Raw genomic sequence first — 16,709 nt, forward strand, 5'->3', positions numbered from 1 at the left:
CAGAAGCTTTCTTTTGGTGAAAAAATAACTTTAATTATTGTCTAAGCACCAAATAACTGTGTGTACGTGGCTGTCTCTTGTATGGCTTCTCACAGCAGCACTCAGTTTGCACTAGGCAGAGTCACAAGTGTCATCTTGTGGGTTACAGTGACCAAAGCATTCCATGTTTCTTTCACAACAGGGTGTAACTGTATGTACTTATGTGCATGTACTTGGTGGTTATTAGAAGCAGTGGAACAAATAGATAGCTGGTGTAAGTTGTTCATATCTGGTTTTAATGACCTGATGTCACCTACAGCAGCTGTTAATATGCACATATGTACAACTCTCTTCTCTCAGGGAAATACACATTGACATGCTACAATTGTTTGTCGCTTTCCTCCTCTCTTCTTTTGCAGTGGGGAATATGCTCTGGCAGAATATACTGAAGTGAAAACAGTCACCATTAAACTCTCCCAGAAGAGTCCATGAAAACAGGAGGCCTAAAATGCTGACACTCTGAATGTGACACATGGGGGACGTGTTCAGAGCAAGGGGGAGGGGAGGGGTGGGAAGGAAAATGGAAACACCTGTCTTTATTCCTCTAGGAACACTGAATCTACTGGACACCATTTTGCCAACTGGCTCTTCACAAACTGATTTACTGACCCTACTGGCAGTGCACACTTGTACTCTACAAGTCCCTGGCTGTACATCTGCCTGCTCCCTGTGACTCAGATGCTGGTCAGTCACAGTGTTTGCAGGACATCTGCTCCAAACTCGGTACCCCTGAAGGACATGGACATCGCTGGCATGTTAAGAGAGACTGCTGGTACCATCACTGGTACTGGCAAATACCTTCAGAGGCACCTGGATTTCCCTTGGCATAGATGGACTTGAGTGGTAGGGTTAGAACAACTTGACTGGAGCTGCTGGAGTTTGTGTGAAGAGTGCAGCTGGAGTTTGGAATGGGAGTGCAAGCTTTCGTGGAAGGTTCTGTAAGGAAATTCTCTTTGAAAGAGTTATCTTGGTGTCTCTAAAGATATATGCATTCTCCATACTGGTGATATTCTAGCCCTGAATGAGATTTGTGGGAGTTTCCTAGAGGACTCCTTTGGGGCCAGTATTTCGCCCAACAGAGACAGACTTTCAAGTGTCCTTGGAACCTGATGTTTGGGTGTGCACACACTACACATGCTGCAAATGCAAGTTCCTGACTTGCTGACCCTTCTGGCTCCCAGTGAGTCACAGTTGTATCTCAAACCTTCACTATAGCACTTTTCTCAAGAGAATTTTGCACTGCACTTACTGTGGTGACACCGAGTTGGATGCTGAGCATGTAGCATGGTAGATACCCCACAGAAAACACCCCACACCAGTCCTTCTGATCTGGGGGAGGAAGCAGAAGAGCTGCAGGAAACTGTCCTGCTCTCTCTTTCTCTGCAACTTTCAGGCTTTTTGAACATCTCTTTGTTTTTTGAGCCAGGACTATTACTATGAGAGTAAAACTTATAAGCTCTTCTCACTGCTTCTTTGTCGTGTATGAATGTAGCTTAAAATACATTCCTGGAAGTGCAGTGTGAAAAGGCAGGTGCTCCCAAGCACACCCTGAGTGCTAAAGAGGAGGGTCTACAATCCCGTTACCATGGAATAAGACGTGGCTGGATTTCACTGTGTCAGCAGCTTTACAGTCTTTGTCCCTGTGACTGCTGTCATCTCGTGGCCAGCACAGAGTAGCTGATCCTTCCCTAAGAAAACAACTGCCTTGGATTGTCCCTTGCTCACAGCTGTCCATGGAGTGGCTGTCACACCAAGTTCATGCCTTAGTACCTCCTGCAGTAACTTCTTTGCATACCCAGACATTATTATGAGATTGTGATGAGATTAATGACAAGCCACATGCTGTCTTCAGTTCCTGGGTTCACTGCTTTCCCTCCTTGTCTCCTCCTGACTCTGCTGGAGAACCCTGGCAAAGGCACAGCCAGTCCCACGTCTGCAGGAGCTGTGAGTGTGCAGGAGTTAGTGGTGACAGCTTGTTAGGAAGTTCAGCTGATCCCTCTGGGATTGTCCTCTGAGAACAAACCCACCGAGATTCCTTATGGCTTATCAGCAGATCTCCAGGGAGCACTGATGAGGATTGCTGCTCCAGATGTCAGAGCTTGAAGCAGAAATGCAGGTCTAACCTTTCTTCTCTGCTGCAAGCCAGGATTTAACCAGTACCTTCCGTTGCTCACAGATAGGCTCAGACAGCAACAAATTCTGTTGCATGAGTGGAGCTTTTTTTGGAGGAGGAAGGAAGGTGGGTGGCGATAAGTAAGGAAAAAAGTTTGCATGAGCCTAAACTTCCTTATTAGTTGGTGAACGTTAAAATTGCACTTCCACACCACTTCACTTCTGACGTGACATACATCCAACAGTGTAACTAGGAGCCTGTCCTCCCAGGGGGTGTGAGACAGGTAAATCTCCCTCTCCAGTGATGAAAATGTCCTCCCTTCCCCATCAAAGGCCAAATGGGTTAATCATAAATAAGTTTCTATTTTTGTAAGGCACGTAAGAGTGCAAACATCTTCTCAGACAAACATTTTACTCTTGCCCACCTGAGGGTTTTCTTGGGCTGCAGCCAGACAGTAGGGAGGTGAGGCAAACAGTAAAAGGCTGGTTATCCTGATGTATCTCTGTATTTTTGATAAACAATGGTGGAGACTGAAATAATCTGAAATTCTTAAAATCCTACTCTTCTGGCTTTATACGTATGATATATATTTCACTTTTTTCCCCCTTATGAAGTTTTTAAAAAGTCAATGTATCTCTTTTTGTATAAATCAGGGTTTGACTCTACACACTGAATTTTCTAAGTTATATAACACTAGACACTAACTTTAAAATAACCCCTTAGAGGGTATATATATTCTTCCATTGCACAGTAAGGCTTTCATATGAAATACTAGTTGGTTTTTTTTAAAGAAAAGAACTATATTTATAAATTAGGATACAGTTAATCTAATGTATTTTTATAGCTAAAGGTACATGAAAATGCTATGTTTAAACCTCATGTATATATATTTAGACTATGGATATCTTTTTTGTAATAGTTCTTGTTCCTAATAAATGTTTAACTTTGTGAAATGGGTGTGTCTGAGGATTCAGTATCTCACTGGGGGACTGTGAGGGAATCTGCACTTGGATTAATTTCTGCAATTTGGGAAGAATTAGCCAATTTTACAAAGTGCTAAGTGTGGTCAGTGCTCTGCCATAAAAGCTTGAGTTGTGCCATTTACCGTGAGCAGAGGGAGAAGAGCAGAGCTGCAGCTGGCAGGGGCAAGCACAAAGTTGGATGGATCCTCTTTTCCTTCTGAGGTGAGCCTCAAAATGAAGTGTTTCAAGACACTGTGGCTCCTGCAGCCAGACGGGGCTCCCTGCCTTGGTCTGGCTGCTTTCTAAACTCCTTGAGACACATCCACCACTAGTGTGGCTCCGCTAAATGTGTTCCCAGCCCTGTTTTATTTCTCTCATCTGCAATGTAGATACAGAGCAAGAACATTCCATTGTCTTTTAACTCTCTTCCCATCTGATGTGTGAGAAATTCCTATCGGCTCCCTACACAGACCAAGCCAAACTCCTTGAATTTTCCACTTGCTGACAGCATCACTCAGAAGCTTTCAGACTTCAGAAAAGGGAAGGCTGGAGATACAAAGGCATTACTGTGAGTGACATAATCAATGGAGACATAAGGAAGAGTGGGATGAAATTTGGTGAGGGAAAAAAGGGAAAAGTTAGCTTGAATATGTGGGTAAATTATTGCCAGAGGAAATTAGAGGCTCTATCGTAATAAAGGAAAAAGAGTTATTTTGGGGTATTTTCAAACATTGTGCTAAAAAAGGTGTAAGAAAGGTCTGGGTAAGAGCTGGGCTGTGGGGCATAAAAGGGAGCAGTCTGGATAAGACGTAGAAAGGGTGCTAAAAACAGGCAACGCTGTTTTTTAGTTGTGTAAAAAGTCAAAAAACAATAGTATTGGTACGTTCTTGCTCTCCACCTATGGCTGCAGCTGGATGCAGATTGATGGGCACCTGAACACGGGGAAAAGCACCGGTGAACACACATCTCTGTTCCATAATCATCCAATGAAGCCCTCAAGCAAATCTCAGGCTACCGCAGCCGTTCTGTGAATGCACATCCATCCTCAAGTGACCATCAGTGATCTATTGCTAGGTACGGACCAGGGAAAAAAACCCATCCTCTGTGTATAATTTACAGAATCACTACGAAAAGCAAAGCAAAAGGCACGCAGAAATGGTCTTGTCTTAGCTGGTCCGACGGGTGTGGGAAATGGAGCAATCTCTGCCTTGTCAGAGGTTCCTGGGGAGGAATGGGTCAGTCTGGGGAAGGACTGCGCACACCAACATCTGACTCCTTCCGAAGAGAGGGGGCAACCTCGCTCTGCTCTTCCAGCGAGGACCAAACTCGCCGCGATCCGGGGAAGGAGCAACTTTCAAAGTCAGAGCTGTGCTGGGCGCTGCCGCGGTAAGGCCGGGCCCTGCGGGGACGATGGGCAGCGGTGCGGGAGGGATCCTGCTCCAGCCACCGCCACTCCCAGGCTGGGTTTTCCTAAAAAACTCAAATCCGCTGAGCCTGAGGGGCTGCCCGGGGGCGGGCCGGCGTGCGGGTCGAGTCTGGGGAAGGAGCTCCATCCGCCTGCTCCGGGCCAGCCCTGCCCTCGGCGGCAGGCGAGGGGCCGTGCCGGGGGACTCGCCCTTGGCCACGGCGCCGGGCCAGGGGCCGGAGGAGGAGCCGCTGTCCTGCTCCCTTTCCTGCCGGCCTCCCTCTGCCTCCCGGGCCGCGGAGCGAGGCGTGCGGGCGGCGCCGGAGGAGGAGGAGGAGGAGGAGGCGCCGGCGGCGCGGGGGAGCGCTGGCCCGGGACACAGGAGGTACCGTGGGTTTGCTGCCGCTTCTCGGGCACCTGCCTCGCCGCCAGGGCAGTCGGTGTGGGGGGCTGCCGGGGCGTTTCGGGTGGAAAGGAGGGGGGAACCGCGTTTTCTTATAAAGAAAATGAAAGTTCGGAGGGAACTTTGCGGGCGCAGCGCGGCGGGAGCGCGGCCGCCCCGCCCGGCGGGGACGGGGAGCACCGAGACTCGCTCTGAGGGGACGCCCCACCCCGGCAGCTGGAAAGCGTCCGGAAAGGTTTGTGAGACCCCCGAGTCCCCAAGCCGCTGGCCGAGGTGTGGGAGAAGGGGGTGGCTTGGTGCTCACTGCTCACCCGGGGAGGAAGGATGCGGGTCCCAGCGGGCAGGGCGGCCCAAGGCGGGCCGGGGGTCCCTGGGCTGGCACTTCAGCCCCTGGTTCGCCATCACCTCGCCCGCTGTGACACCAGGCAGGAGAGCCCCAGCGCCTTTCCACACCGGTGGTCCCTGGGCCTCTCAGATCCGTGGTGATTCCCAGCCCCAGGTGGGAGTGTCAGAAACAACAAGTGGTTTGAGCAAAGAACTGAAGTTTTAGCAGGGTTTTTTTGTGAATTAGGAAGCGATCTCGGGCAAACTGTGATGTTTCTGAGGGCCTGGCTGCTTTTAGGCACAATGCACGGGTAAGACTGGGCGGGCTGGTGAAGTGGAGGGGAGGTGATGGTTCAGGTGTGGTCAGATATGCTGGGGCAGTAGCAGGTGTCAGGACTGGGAATGTGTGAAATGGGATGTAAATCCCATTTACACGTGTTCAGGTGTATTTTGCGTGGTCCGTCTCCTTCTGAACGAGATTCTGTAGAGCACGTAGACTCCCTAAATGAAATTCACATGTGGTGTTTGCATGAGTTACAGTTGTGTGCACCTTGCTTAACATAAAGCTCTGTAGGGTTTTTTTTTCGTTATATACACAAAGGTCCTGAAATACGGAAATCCTGCGTAGATGGGCGCTGTGTGGCATTAATACACATGGCTACAACATTCAGTTACTTGCAGCTAAAGGCAACTGATCATCAAAACCACACCGCTATTTTTCTTAAAAGCTATTTTTCCTTTCACTTTATATGAGGAAAGTTTCAGCCTGGGGAATAAGGTGAGTAGAGAACTAAAAATCAGGACTGGGATGGTTTTCAAGCCTCAGGGGTCCACACTGACACCTGTTCAGTGTTCTTGTACAGTTGTTGTGGGCACACATGGTTTGTCCCTGTCTCAAGAGTAGGGAAATGCCTCAGAAACCATCATCTGCTGCAGAGCTGGTGGGTCAGAGCGTGCATGGGGAAGTGTTTACTCTCACTGGAGCTGCTCAGTGCATTGAGGGCAGGCAGCTGCTGGCATCACATCCCCTCCATTGTCAGAGTTAACAACCTGGACTGCTTTGGGGAAGTGAGAGCCTCCCTGACACCTCTGCCTGGTGTGCTCCACCCGTGGCATGGAGGGATGTGTGATCCCAGCACAGCAGGTCCTCCTGTGTGGTCAAGGGAAGCTAAGACCAGGAGAGAAGCCGAGTCTGGTGGGAACCCAGAACGTTCCAGGACAGAATTCAGTCCTCCACCAACATGGCCCAATTCACCAGTTTGTGGGCTTGGTTCTGGGCTTGGGGATCACCTCCATCTCAGCCTCCTGCAGCACCCAATGCCCAGACTGTGGGCACAGGGGTGTGAGTTTTGGCTCCTGCTGCCAGGTAGTGCAAAGTCAGGGTCAGCAGAAGCTGAGTGCATCTAAAATTCAAATATTTGCCTAGAAACAACTGAAGTACAATGCAGTGATTTTTAGTGTTGTTGGCTGGTGGTTGAAACCCAGTATAAGGAGGGAGGAGCAGAAAGCTTCCTGGAGAGTGGTGATAGATCAGCATATTTTTATATTCCCCTTGGCCTTTGATCCCAGCTCAGGAAGCCAGCTCTGCTCAGGGAGAGTCAGGGATGATCTCGGGCCTTGCTGGCCAGAGTGCGAGGTGGGTTATGAGCTTTGCTGAGATAAAGCCTCAAATCAAAACTTCATCATCACACACCAGACATGAGAAGAACCAGTAAGAGTCAGTTGAGGAGCATCATGTTACATCTGAGAGGCATTTACTGGCTGAAACTGAAAGCAGAAAATGAACAAGCTCTGATGCTGGTTGGACAGACACTTCAATCCTCCAGTAGTTTGAACCTCTGTATGAAGAGGTTAAAGGGTGGTTGTGCAGCTGTGAAAAGGGAAGAAGTTGGAAATGCCTCAGGAGACTGAACTGTGCAATTTTCTGCTGCCTGTTACACCAGGCAGTTCACAAGAAGCCAACCTGTGGTATTTCCTAAGGGCCTGATTTGCCTCCCTGCGTGTGTTTGAAGAAGCCTGATGCTTCCAGGGTCAGAGAGTTCTCTAGAAGGACTGGGCAGAGGGGACAGGAGCTGGTGTGTTTCTCTTTACCCTCTTCTCTTTCCTACAGAGGATTATCTCAGTAACCACATCAGTATTTTTCACTTTCTCACAGTCTCACAAGAGCCGTGGTTGTCTTTGTGGATAGGAAAGGTTTTGAGGTTGCATTTAGGATTTTTCCAGCTGCACTGCAGGGTTTCAATGGTCTGCCTTTACACCAGCTTGTGGAGAATCTGAAACTGCAGCTGTGACCCCTGCCTACCCCCTTGTCCTCTGCCCAAAGACTGAGCAGCTTTGGTGGTGAAAAATTAGGAACATTATCTTTCTGTAGTGCAGAAATTGTTAGTCCCCTCTATTAATTCATTTTATGCTCTTAACAAAGCTATTATGAAAATAATTGTATTTATAGGATGATAAGTGTATTTCTGCAATGTAGCATTTAGACAACTGTGTTAATAGTGGAGAGGTATGAGTGTCTCACAATTTCTATAGTAGAATGATTAATTTGTTTTGCTGTTTATTTTTAAACAGAGTAAATGGTGTTTCTTCAGGATGGTGCTCCCTAGCATCCTCTGCTCCTGCATTCACATGATGGGGACCATCCAGCTTTGACAACACTGTTCACTTTGAAGTGCTGTGGAAAGTTTGTCTGAGGGACCTTCACAACTGCAGCCCAGAATGTACTGGTGTGTGGGAACGGAGGAATCCGCTGTTTGCAGGGAGAGCAACATGGATCCACAAAATGGTAAATAGGAGGATTTATTTCTTTCCTGTTCAGACTGGGAGCAAAAGGTTCTAAGAGAACTCAGTACCCAGCTGCCACTGGACCTTGATGAAGTTTAAAAATGGGAAAGTTTTCTGAGCCCTAATCTTTGAAAATTTACAGTCTAGAACAAGGAATTTTACTTCCAGGGAGAATGATGTTGAACTACTGAGGTGGTAAGAATAGCATTCCCCTGAAGATGGATGTTCTCCAAAGGCCTACGGAATTAGTCAATATATGTATCACGTCTCACCAGTTCCGAAATATGTTTTACAAGATCTGTGCTTTTTCAGTGTGTGAATGCAAATATGTTCCCAGTCACTGATGCAATGGGTGTTCAGGGTATGAAAGCTGCTAAAATCAGAGCATCTCTTCCCAGCCTGAACAGATATTAACCTGCTCCAGTTTTACTGTCAGCTCTGATTCAGTGGCTTGCAGTGATTTAATGTTGGGCTAGATTAGAAGGTTTATGTTTATGTAATTAAGAAATTCCCCTTTTGGAAGGGACATATGCTTCAGGTTGCTTCCTGTGAATTTTTTTTTTTCCTGAGCAGCCAAATTATTTTTGGATGGTTTCTCTCACTGCAACCCTCAGCTCCCCAGCACTGCCATGCTTCTCTGAGTCAAACCCCAGTTATGTTTCTGCAGCAAGAAATAGCCTCCTGTTCTTGTGTAACGGTGTTCCCCCCTTGCAGCAAGTGCTTCATTAGGAGGCAGCATCTGCGTTTGAAGTGTGGGAAGAAGGTGTGTTTGACGCTTTGTAGTGAGTAAGCAGGCTCCAGCAGAAGCTAATGTTTTTGCAGCCTTATTTTGGATTTTATCAGCAACTATGAAGCAAAACCCGATAGTTTATTCAGAGGCCTCCTTGTCTTGTTTGAAGACGTTTCTCACCAGCGTCACAGGGAGCTCTGGGAACTCTTTCCTTTCTCCGTATGTATTCTGCTTGTTCTGTGATGCTGATTTTTCTGTTTGCTTTTGGTAATTAGCCTTGTACCTTTCTGTAACACTTGGTTATTGGATATTCTTATAATTTTTAAATTCTATTTTCTGAGTTTCTCTCTGGAAGAAATTATCTCCACTTGAATACTAAGCTATAAACCATGAGAAGAATTTTAATCTGCGCTAACGGTTTGCAACTGTTTCGAATTGCTAAATTTTTGTTCTGCAGTAGTGATCTGACAAGTTTTCTCATTGTTTAAAGATACAGTAAATAAATTATTGTAGGAGTGAATAATGAAGTGAAAAGTGGAATAGTTGTATTTTCTACATTTTGACTTCAGGTTTTTTTCTGAGAACTTTATTACACGTTGCTGTTATGTAATTATATTCAGTTAAACTGGTTAGCTAGAAGCATGCAAATCTCAGTGGTAGACTCTTCTATATGGATATATCTGGGTTATATTAAAACAGTCTACAGTGTTGGAAAATTAGGAAAGGGATCCTTGTAAATCTTAAGATCCCTGTACAAGGCACCGGTACTGCCTTGGTGGATTTGCTCTTTATAAGGGTACTGTACATGCTTAAACTCATTGTTATTTCAGGATTGTTTGGGTCCTGCCAAGAATGATTGTCATTAGCTAACCGGTCCACTCCCTAAGTTAGCTGGTCCTTGTTCTGCATTCGGATCCCATTACAGGGACTGAAGCAGGAACACGGTGACTCATTCAGCCTCCACATGCGAACCCATTGTTTACGCGCCTTTAGGAACAATACGGATGCAGTCTCCTGCTCCCATTCAGTGGGAACTGCTGGGAAGGGGAGTGAGATCCCGGATCATTCCTTTAATGCCGACGACCTCGTTAGTGCTCAGAGCTTGGAGTCTTTTTTTCTTTCGGGCAGGAGAGACCGGCATGTGGCTGTGGGGGGTTAACCAGAGCACGGTGGTGTCGGGGCTCCGGGATGGGTCAGTCGGATTGGTAGGGCTGGAGGCACCTTTCAGCAGGTCCCTGTGCACTTCCATTATCTGAAACCTTAGGATTTTTTAGGAGTTTTTTTCCTGGCAGCTATAAAGCCCTGGCCAATTGTATGTGGAGAAAAGGTTCACAGCATCCTTATATGTTAGAAAATGTAACATAGGGTGCAGGGGCTCACCTTGCTCAGGTGTCTCCTCTGCTGTTCCTCCCGGCTGTGCAGTGATCTTCCCGTATCCCAGCAGGATGCCAGCTTTCCCCGGGAGTGGGCGAGCTGTGTGTCAGAACTGGACCCTCGCTTCCCTCCAGGGTTGATGCTGGGCTTGACTTGGTGGTGCTGACTGAGCCCTCGGAGGGGATTTGTCACTGAAGCGCAGGATGAGGCTCCCTTGTGGGTGCACCCAGCATCTCCCTTGCCTCCTCAAACCCTGCTTCCCCTCTCCTGGATTTGTTCATCTTGTCCTAATTAAAAGAAACTGAGCAGAGATATGGGGGTGGCTGCAGTCTTTCATGAAGCACAGGGTTTGGGGTTTTTTTTTAAATTTGGTTAAAGAGCTCTACATAATACAGAGGAGGTGACATGATGTGAATTTTGTAGGAAGTACAATGGAAGCCCAAAGGCATCACTTTATGAATGCATAGAAAAGCATAAAGATTCATTTCCTTTCTATGGGCTGATTGGTTTCTTTGAATCTTACAAAATTTCACAGCTAGGATTTAATTCTTACGTGCTTTTCTGGGAGACAGTTCCTCAGAGGTGTAGGAGAGCAGTCATTGTCTTCTGAAACATCAGGGTACTTCTGTTAAAGAGCTTATCTCCCTCTTACTGTGTATTTTATTCAAAGTTACAGAGCATTCATACGCCACACGTGTGTGTCTCAGAGGTGGAACTGGATTATCCTTCAAACATGCCAGAGGGTGTCTCTTCTCTCCTGCTCAATCTAGAAATGAGCACTGAAAAGGGGGGTTATGGTGGAATGTGTCTAACATTACATAATTAGGGACAACAATGCTAAGGAGAGCTGCTTCAAACTTTTTAGTAGCTTTGCAGATATTAACTAACAGCACCTTCACAACTTCTTTTGAGGGAAATCAGTTGTAACTTGGTGACTTTCCACTGTCCAGGAAAGCACAGATAGACATGGACAGTGTGCCTGGAAAAGGGACCTAAATATTACATGAGGGAGCAAACAAGTAACCAGAATATATGACTCCAGCTGTCATTTGGAGTGGACCAGAGGCCCCTAAAGCTGTGCTTTGCAAATGCTGTGGTGACCCTACAGCTCACAGGGCTTTATCTTTTATCAGAAAGAAGCTGCCCACAATGGCAGCAACCTTTGCAACCCTGGCTGGGCCATGGCTCAGCTCAGATCTGACTCAGAGGGAAAGCTGCTGCCTGCCCTGATGCTTCCTGAATCCTGAAAAAGGCTCTGGTGTGAGTAAGGGTTCAACTGGAAAAGTCAAAGGGTCGTTTAACGAGAGGGACTGCTCAGGAGCAAGTGCAATTTTATAGGGAAAGTTTCACAACAGTTTGAGTGGTGACAGCTCAAGGTTGGCCAATAGCAAATGGAGCAGTTTATCCTCTTGGGGCACACTTTGTGCCTCCAGCCTCACTGCTGGTTGGCATCAGGGCAGGGTATTGCAGAGGTGGACTCGATAATCCTGGTGGGTCCCTTCCAACTCAACCTGTTCTCTGATTCTATGATTTCCTCACAATTCTACACCACTGTTGCCTTAAAAGTGAACAGCAGGAACTTGAATAGCTTTGTTGAAAAAGCTTTCCTGCTGAATAGAGGAGGAAGGGAAAATCAGCACCACAGGTATTACATTGTTCTTCATGAAATCACCATGTAAACCTTAAAATCTTCCCATCAGCTGTGTGTGGGGACAGGACCAGCAGCTGGGCCTTGGGGCACATTGTGCTGTGTAACAGGGAAAGAATACTCACAGCCTGTGTCCTGCTTTTTCCATCCACACATCACCCTGAGTTTTTCATGACAGTGTGGGGTGAGAAGGACAAGGAGAGGATCTGGGAGGTGAACTGAGCACACGGAGCACTGGAGAGCTGCAAAGTGTGTCAGTCATGTGAAGTTCTTTATAATCAGACTAAATCAGCCTTGAAGGTTTTCTGGTTTTTTTCCTGCTTGTTAAGCTGAGAGTAAATTTGAGTCCAAACAGCAAACTGAAAGGGTTCCTATGAGCTAAAAAAGCAGAAAATAGAACAGGTTTTGTATGTGAGTCAGTCTTACTGCAGAATGCCCTGCAGAAGGAGAAGTAGGAAATGCTCAGCAGGAATAGGAAGTACACTAGTAAGGCAGTAATAGGCTTGTATTTTTAAATATTTAAATAAACTCTTCATACTGAAGTGGTGCAATCTCACAAGGGGCCAAGAACCACTGCGGAAGGCTGGTCTGCAGCTGAACATGCCTGTGGTTAAACCTGCTCTCCCATGCAGAGTTGAATGTTACAACATCTCTCCAAACCCAACCTGCATTTGAAGAAGGGCAAGGAATGCTGAGGCATTTACAATTTTCCTGATAAAAACCATCAAAGCCAGTCTGCTCTTGAACTTGAGGGCTGTATCAAGGAGGGCAGAGCTGCTGTGAGAGCCAGTGGTGCACTAAAGACCTTGGGAAGTTAATTGAGCAGAGAGTCTGACCTGAGAGCCAGTTTGATTTACAGGCAGCAGTATCTTTATCTGAGCTGTATCTGGAATTATCTGCTGCTTTTCAGCTTTATTTTTCCACCTTCACATTAAAATGTATTTGTGGTCTATTACATTGAAATGCAACTTATGACAACTCTATCAAGAAGCCTGGAAAAAAACAAAGATAAGGTAGTAAAGAAAATCCTTCGCCCTTAGAACTTATACACAGGGAGTTCTTTACAATGTTCCTGAGGTGCGATTTATGAGGGAGCTTTCAGGTGAAGGTTGATTCTGGGGTCATGGAACTGCTGTCCTCTGTTTCAGTGGGAAAAAAGCAATTGATAGTGTTCACACCAACTCAGCCTTTACCAGGCCTGTAATTGATTTATTATTTTGACAGAGATGTTGCAGGTGATTTTATACTTGCATTAAGAAAATGCTATGAATTATGGGGGTTTATCCTCCCCAGAGCCTATGGGGGCCTTATCCAAAACCCATTACAATCTTTGCACTGACATAATGGGATCTTCAGGGATCCTTACAGCATTAAGTCTGTGGTTTGTTTGTTTTTCACTGCTCTGATGGATAAAGGCTCTGCTTGCAGAAGGCAGTGAGCTGGGAGGAACTGTTTGCATTGCAGGTGAGGATGGGGGAGATGGATTTTATACCATTCGACTCCCAATCTGCTATATAAAATCATAGAATTATGGAATTTTTAAGGCTGGAAAAGACCTTTCAGGTCACTGGGTCTACCTGTTCCCGCAGCACAGCCAAGCCCACCATTAAACTGTGTCCCCAAGTGCCACATGCACACAGCTTTTAAACTCCCCCAGGGATGGTGACTCAACCATGAAGTCTGTCTCTTAATAGGTTCTATTTCAGATTTTACATCAAGTCAGGCTGATATTTAATTCCTTCCCTTAATCCAAGTGTGTGTGCTCATTAGTGGGTCAGCAATTGCTTATTTGCATGATTCTGTATCACCACAGCAGCAGCTCTTTTATGTAAGCTGCTGATATTTTCAGAACAGAAGTGTCTCCATGTTTTTAATTTGTGCCTCATCCCCACTTAGAGGACCTATTTAAAAAGTCTTTAAGTTTTAGGAAAGGCTCTCACCCTTCCAAAAGCCTTTCTGCAGTCAGAAGGACTCTGGGGTTCAACAGTTTGTGTTGCTGGCAGGGCTTGGGGTCTGCCATGGAGATGCACAGTGGGAAACCTGGGGCAGATCCTCTCTGTTTTGGCTCTCCCTCTCCAGTTGGAGAGGGCAGCAGATCCCTGGTGAGCTTCAGGAACTTCTCATCTGTAAAGACAAGCTCTGTTACTGTCACCCAGGGGTGAGGGAGAGGGTCAGTCTGCCACAGGAAGAGTGGGAGGAAGGAGGTGAGTGGGAAGGAGCAGGGACCTGGGGCTGAGAGCTGGAGGAGCAGCTTCATTTTCTCTCTAATAGTCAGTATGTGGCTCCCAGGCATAAAGGCTGGCATTTCATACTGCTGGGGAAAACTCAGTCCCAGGCTGCCCCCAGCTCCTCTCTCTGCATAGCTGAAAATCATGGAAAAATAATGAACCAAAGCAGTGACTCAAACAAGAAGTCTGGATAAATTTAGCTCAAATATTCTTGGTATGTTTGTGGTCACTGTGGAAATTGCATCACTTCTTGTTTTAATGATCAAAATATTGCTTGGAAAACTGGCATCTACCCGAGAAGGGCTCAAAATGAAATCCTTTAAAAGCAAGTATGTCTTTGTTTCACCTGCAGTTAATTGGTTTTGGGGATTATTTGTTTTATTCCCATCTTGGTTAAGGAGGTTTTGGACTGGAGGTTATTACTGCTTAATTGAAAAGCCACAAGGTTTAGAGCTGATATACTCTGCAGCGTGATTATATGCTTCACATAAAAGTTCTGTCTGGGGAGTAGGATTCAAAAAGAGTGCTGGTAATTGCTGAAGACAAGACCTCCTCCAGAATCTGCCTGCATGTCTTTCTGTCTTTCACATCAAAGAGCCTTTGAAAATGCTTTTATTTTTGCATCAAATAGGAACTTTTTTTTTTTTTTGTAACACTAATAGACAGGATCCCTTTTCAGATCTCATGCATAGCTTGAAAAACAAAAAGCCTGGCTCCTAAAGTGAGCTTGTAATCCTGGTCATAATTCTCCCATGTTTTGCACCTTGGGCCTTTCATACAGTGGCAGGGTGGGAATAAAAGCTGCCAAATCAAAGCCGTTTGCATGGATAGGACCAGGTTCTTGGATGCAGTGGATCAGAGTTCGTCAAAGGTTGGTGGGAGGGGGATGAACCGTGCCCTGCCTCATTTTGCTGTCTCTGCCTTGGAACAGACATCCAAAAATGCTGTGAGCTGCAGTGGGCTCAGAACATGGACCTAGGATCCTCCCAGGCAGAATCTTCATCCTCCCTCCACTGAAATGAGTGCTGTTATTCCCAGGCACCAGGAAGACAAAATACCTCCCTTTCCCCCTCTCTGCAAATGCAGGCAATTTCTGCCACTTGTAGGTTTTGTCACAAGTAGAGGAAGGTTTTATGGGGTTTTTTTGGTAGCCTCATTAAAGCTTTGGTGGCTATCTGGGCCAACAGCAGAGGACTTTCCATCAGGTTTTCTTTCTGCTCCAGACACAGCTGTTAAGGTGATCCTCCCTCTGAGCTAGTCTGTCCTGGAAACCAGGATCTTCTCTACTCCCATGGAGGAAGAGTCAGAAGTGGGAAGTGCTCACATTGAGTTCAGTAGAAGCTGGAGTGAAGCCCCACTTTCTTCACGGTTTTGTGTGGATTTTTTGTTTTCTTTTCCAGACTAACCTATTCCTTTCCCCTGGTGCGCTTCCCAGCTGTGCACTTCCCTTGGCTCTGCTGTTGCCAAATTGTCGCTTCAACTCACTTGATGCCAACTGTATCCAATATCTTGATTGCAATTTCTTTTTCTCTGCATGCAACACTTTTACTTAAACTGATCCAGAGTGGTTGTCTTAGTGATAAATGAGAAGTGAGGGTATAGCAAGGAGTATTTTATTAGTCAAGCAGGCACAGTAAAGAAGCTCATTGAACTGTGTCTAACATGTACTAAGCTTGGATTTTGCTGCGTGGGATGTTTGCCCCCTCAAATCTCTTGAAAGGCGTCTTCCTTTAGATGTGTCTCCTGCATCTGTCAGTTTTTTAAATAAAAAATATTCTCTTATTCTCCAAACTTTAGTCAAAGTAGCCTGTGAGGCTCCTGTGTTAGGTCTGAGTATGTGGGTTAACTTCTGGCTGTGCATAATGTGGGAATACAGGCTGTAGGTCTGGAAGGAATGTGTGGGTCAGTGTCCTGGTGTCACACTCCTACACCTTATGTCTCTCTGGAGAGCTAGATTTTGGCTGCTTCTGTGCTACTATTTTTGATCAGCAATTGGGTTGCAGTGATGTAAATGGGTTTTCCATTTAGGAAAGTGTTTACATGTGTTAATTAAGTGAAGCACAAGCTTAGGAGCTGCTTTTCCCAAATCAGAGGAGCTGTGGGATTGCTGGATGTGTCTTTGGTGGAGCTGGTAGAAGACTTGTGCTAAAGAAGAGACCTGAGCAGAGACCATGGGCCCATCTTCCTCTTACTCACACATAGCAAATCCCTCCTGAGCTCTCCACATGTAGCCTCTCACAGCTGGGGCTAAAAGCATTTGCTTCTTTCTAAAGCAAGCTTTAAGTATGTGTCTAAGTTGCAAAAGTGGGCTGGCCATGAGGTGGTACTTCCCCAGTGTGAATAATTAATGTTTCAATTTTTTTAGAAGAAGGATTTTGAGCAAATTATTTCTGTGAAAGAGAGAAAACATTGGTGTGTGGGATTTTTTCCCTTCTGATGAAAGCTTGACTGTTAGGGAAAAGGAAAATGTTCAGAAGAAAGTTAGCCATGAAATTTTATTTTGTGAAGTTTCAAGTGAAATCCAATCTTCGTTTGGTTTCATGGCTATAATATTTGATTCAGTTGGACAGGAATGGTCTCACTGGAGACACCTTTCATCATGTAATCATCCTCTCTTTCCAGCCATACCTGGAAACATACACAAAGAAAACCCAAAAGTGTAGTTGTACTTCTGCGTGCTTAATGTATCTCTTTCAATT

General features: G+C 46.0%; 2 protein-coding genes across 6 annotated transcripts in view; both read left to right on the plus strand.

The window, feature by feature from the left end:
* Positions 1 to 3,105, plus strand: part of ALDH1A3 (aldehyde dehydrogenase 1 family member A3) — a 34,159-nt gene extending 31,054 nt beyond the window's left edge. The window contains exon 13 of the mRNA XM_010390982.3: positions 399 to 3,105. Coding sequence (XP_010389284.2) covers positions 399 to 471 — 73 coding nt within the window. The 3' untranslated portion in view covers positions 472 to 3,105. The remainder of the gene's footprint in view (positions 1 to 398) is intronic.
* Positions 3,106 to 4,418: 1,313 nt separating this feature from the next.
* Positions 4,419 to 16,709, plus strand: part of LRRK1 (leucine rich repeat kinase 1) — a 73,777-nt gene continuing 61,486 nt past the window's right edge. The window contains exons 1-2 of one of the 5 annotated variants that reach the window (XM_010390981.4): positions 4,419 to 4,500; positions 7,818 to 8,031. In XM_010390981.4, coding sequence (XP_010389283.3) covers positions 7,965 to 8,031 — 67 coding nt within the window. In that variant the 5' untranslated portion in view covers positions 4,419 to 4,500; positions 7,818 to 7,964. Of the gene's footprint in view, positions 4,501 to 4,837; positions 4,905 to 5,056; positions 5,158 to 7,817; positions 8,032 to 8,061; positions 8,980 to 16,709 lie in introns of those variants that run through there. The other 4 variants (XM_010390978.4, XM_039557690.1, XM_039557691.1 and 1 more) reach the window with 4 other exon arrangements.

Source organism: Corvus cornix, chromosome 10 (assembly GCF_000738735.6).
Source record: "Corvus cornix cornix isolate S_Up_H32 chromosome 10, ASM73873v5, whole genome shotgun sequence".
Lineage (NCBI taxonomy): Eukaryota > Metazoa > Chordata > Aves > Passeriformes > Corvidae > Corvus > Corvus cornix.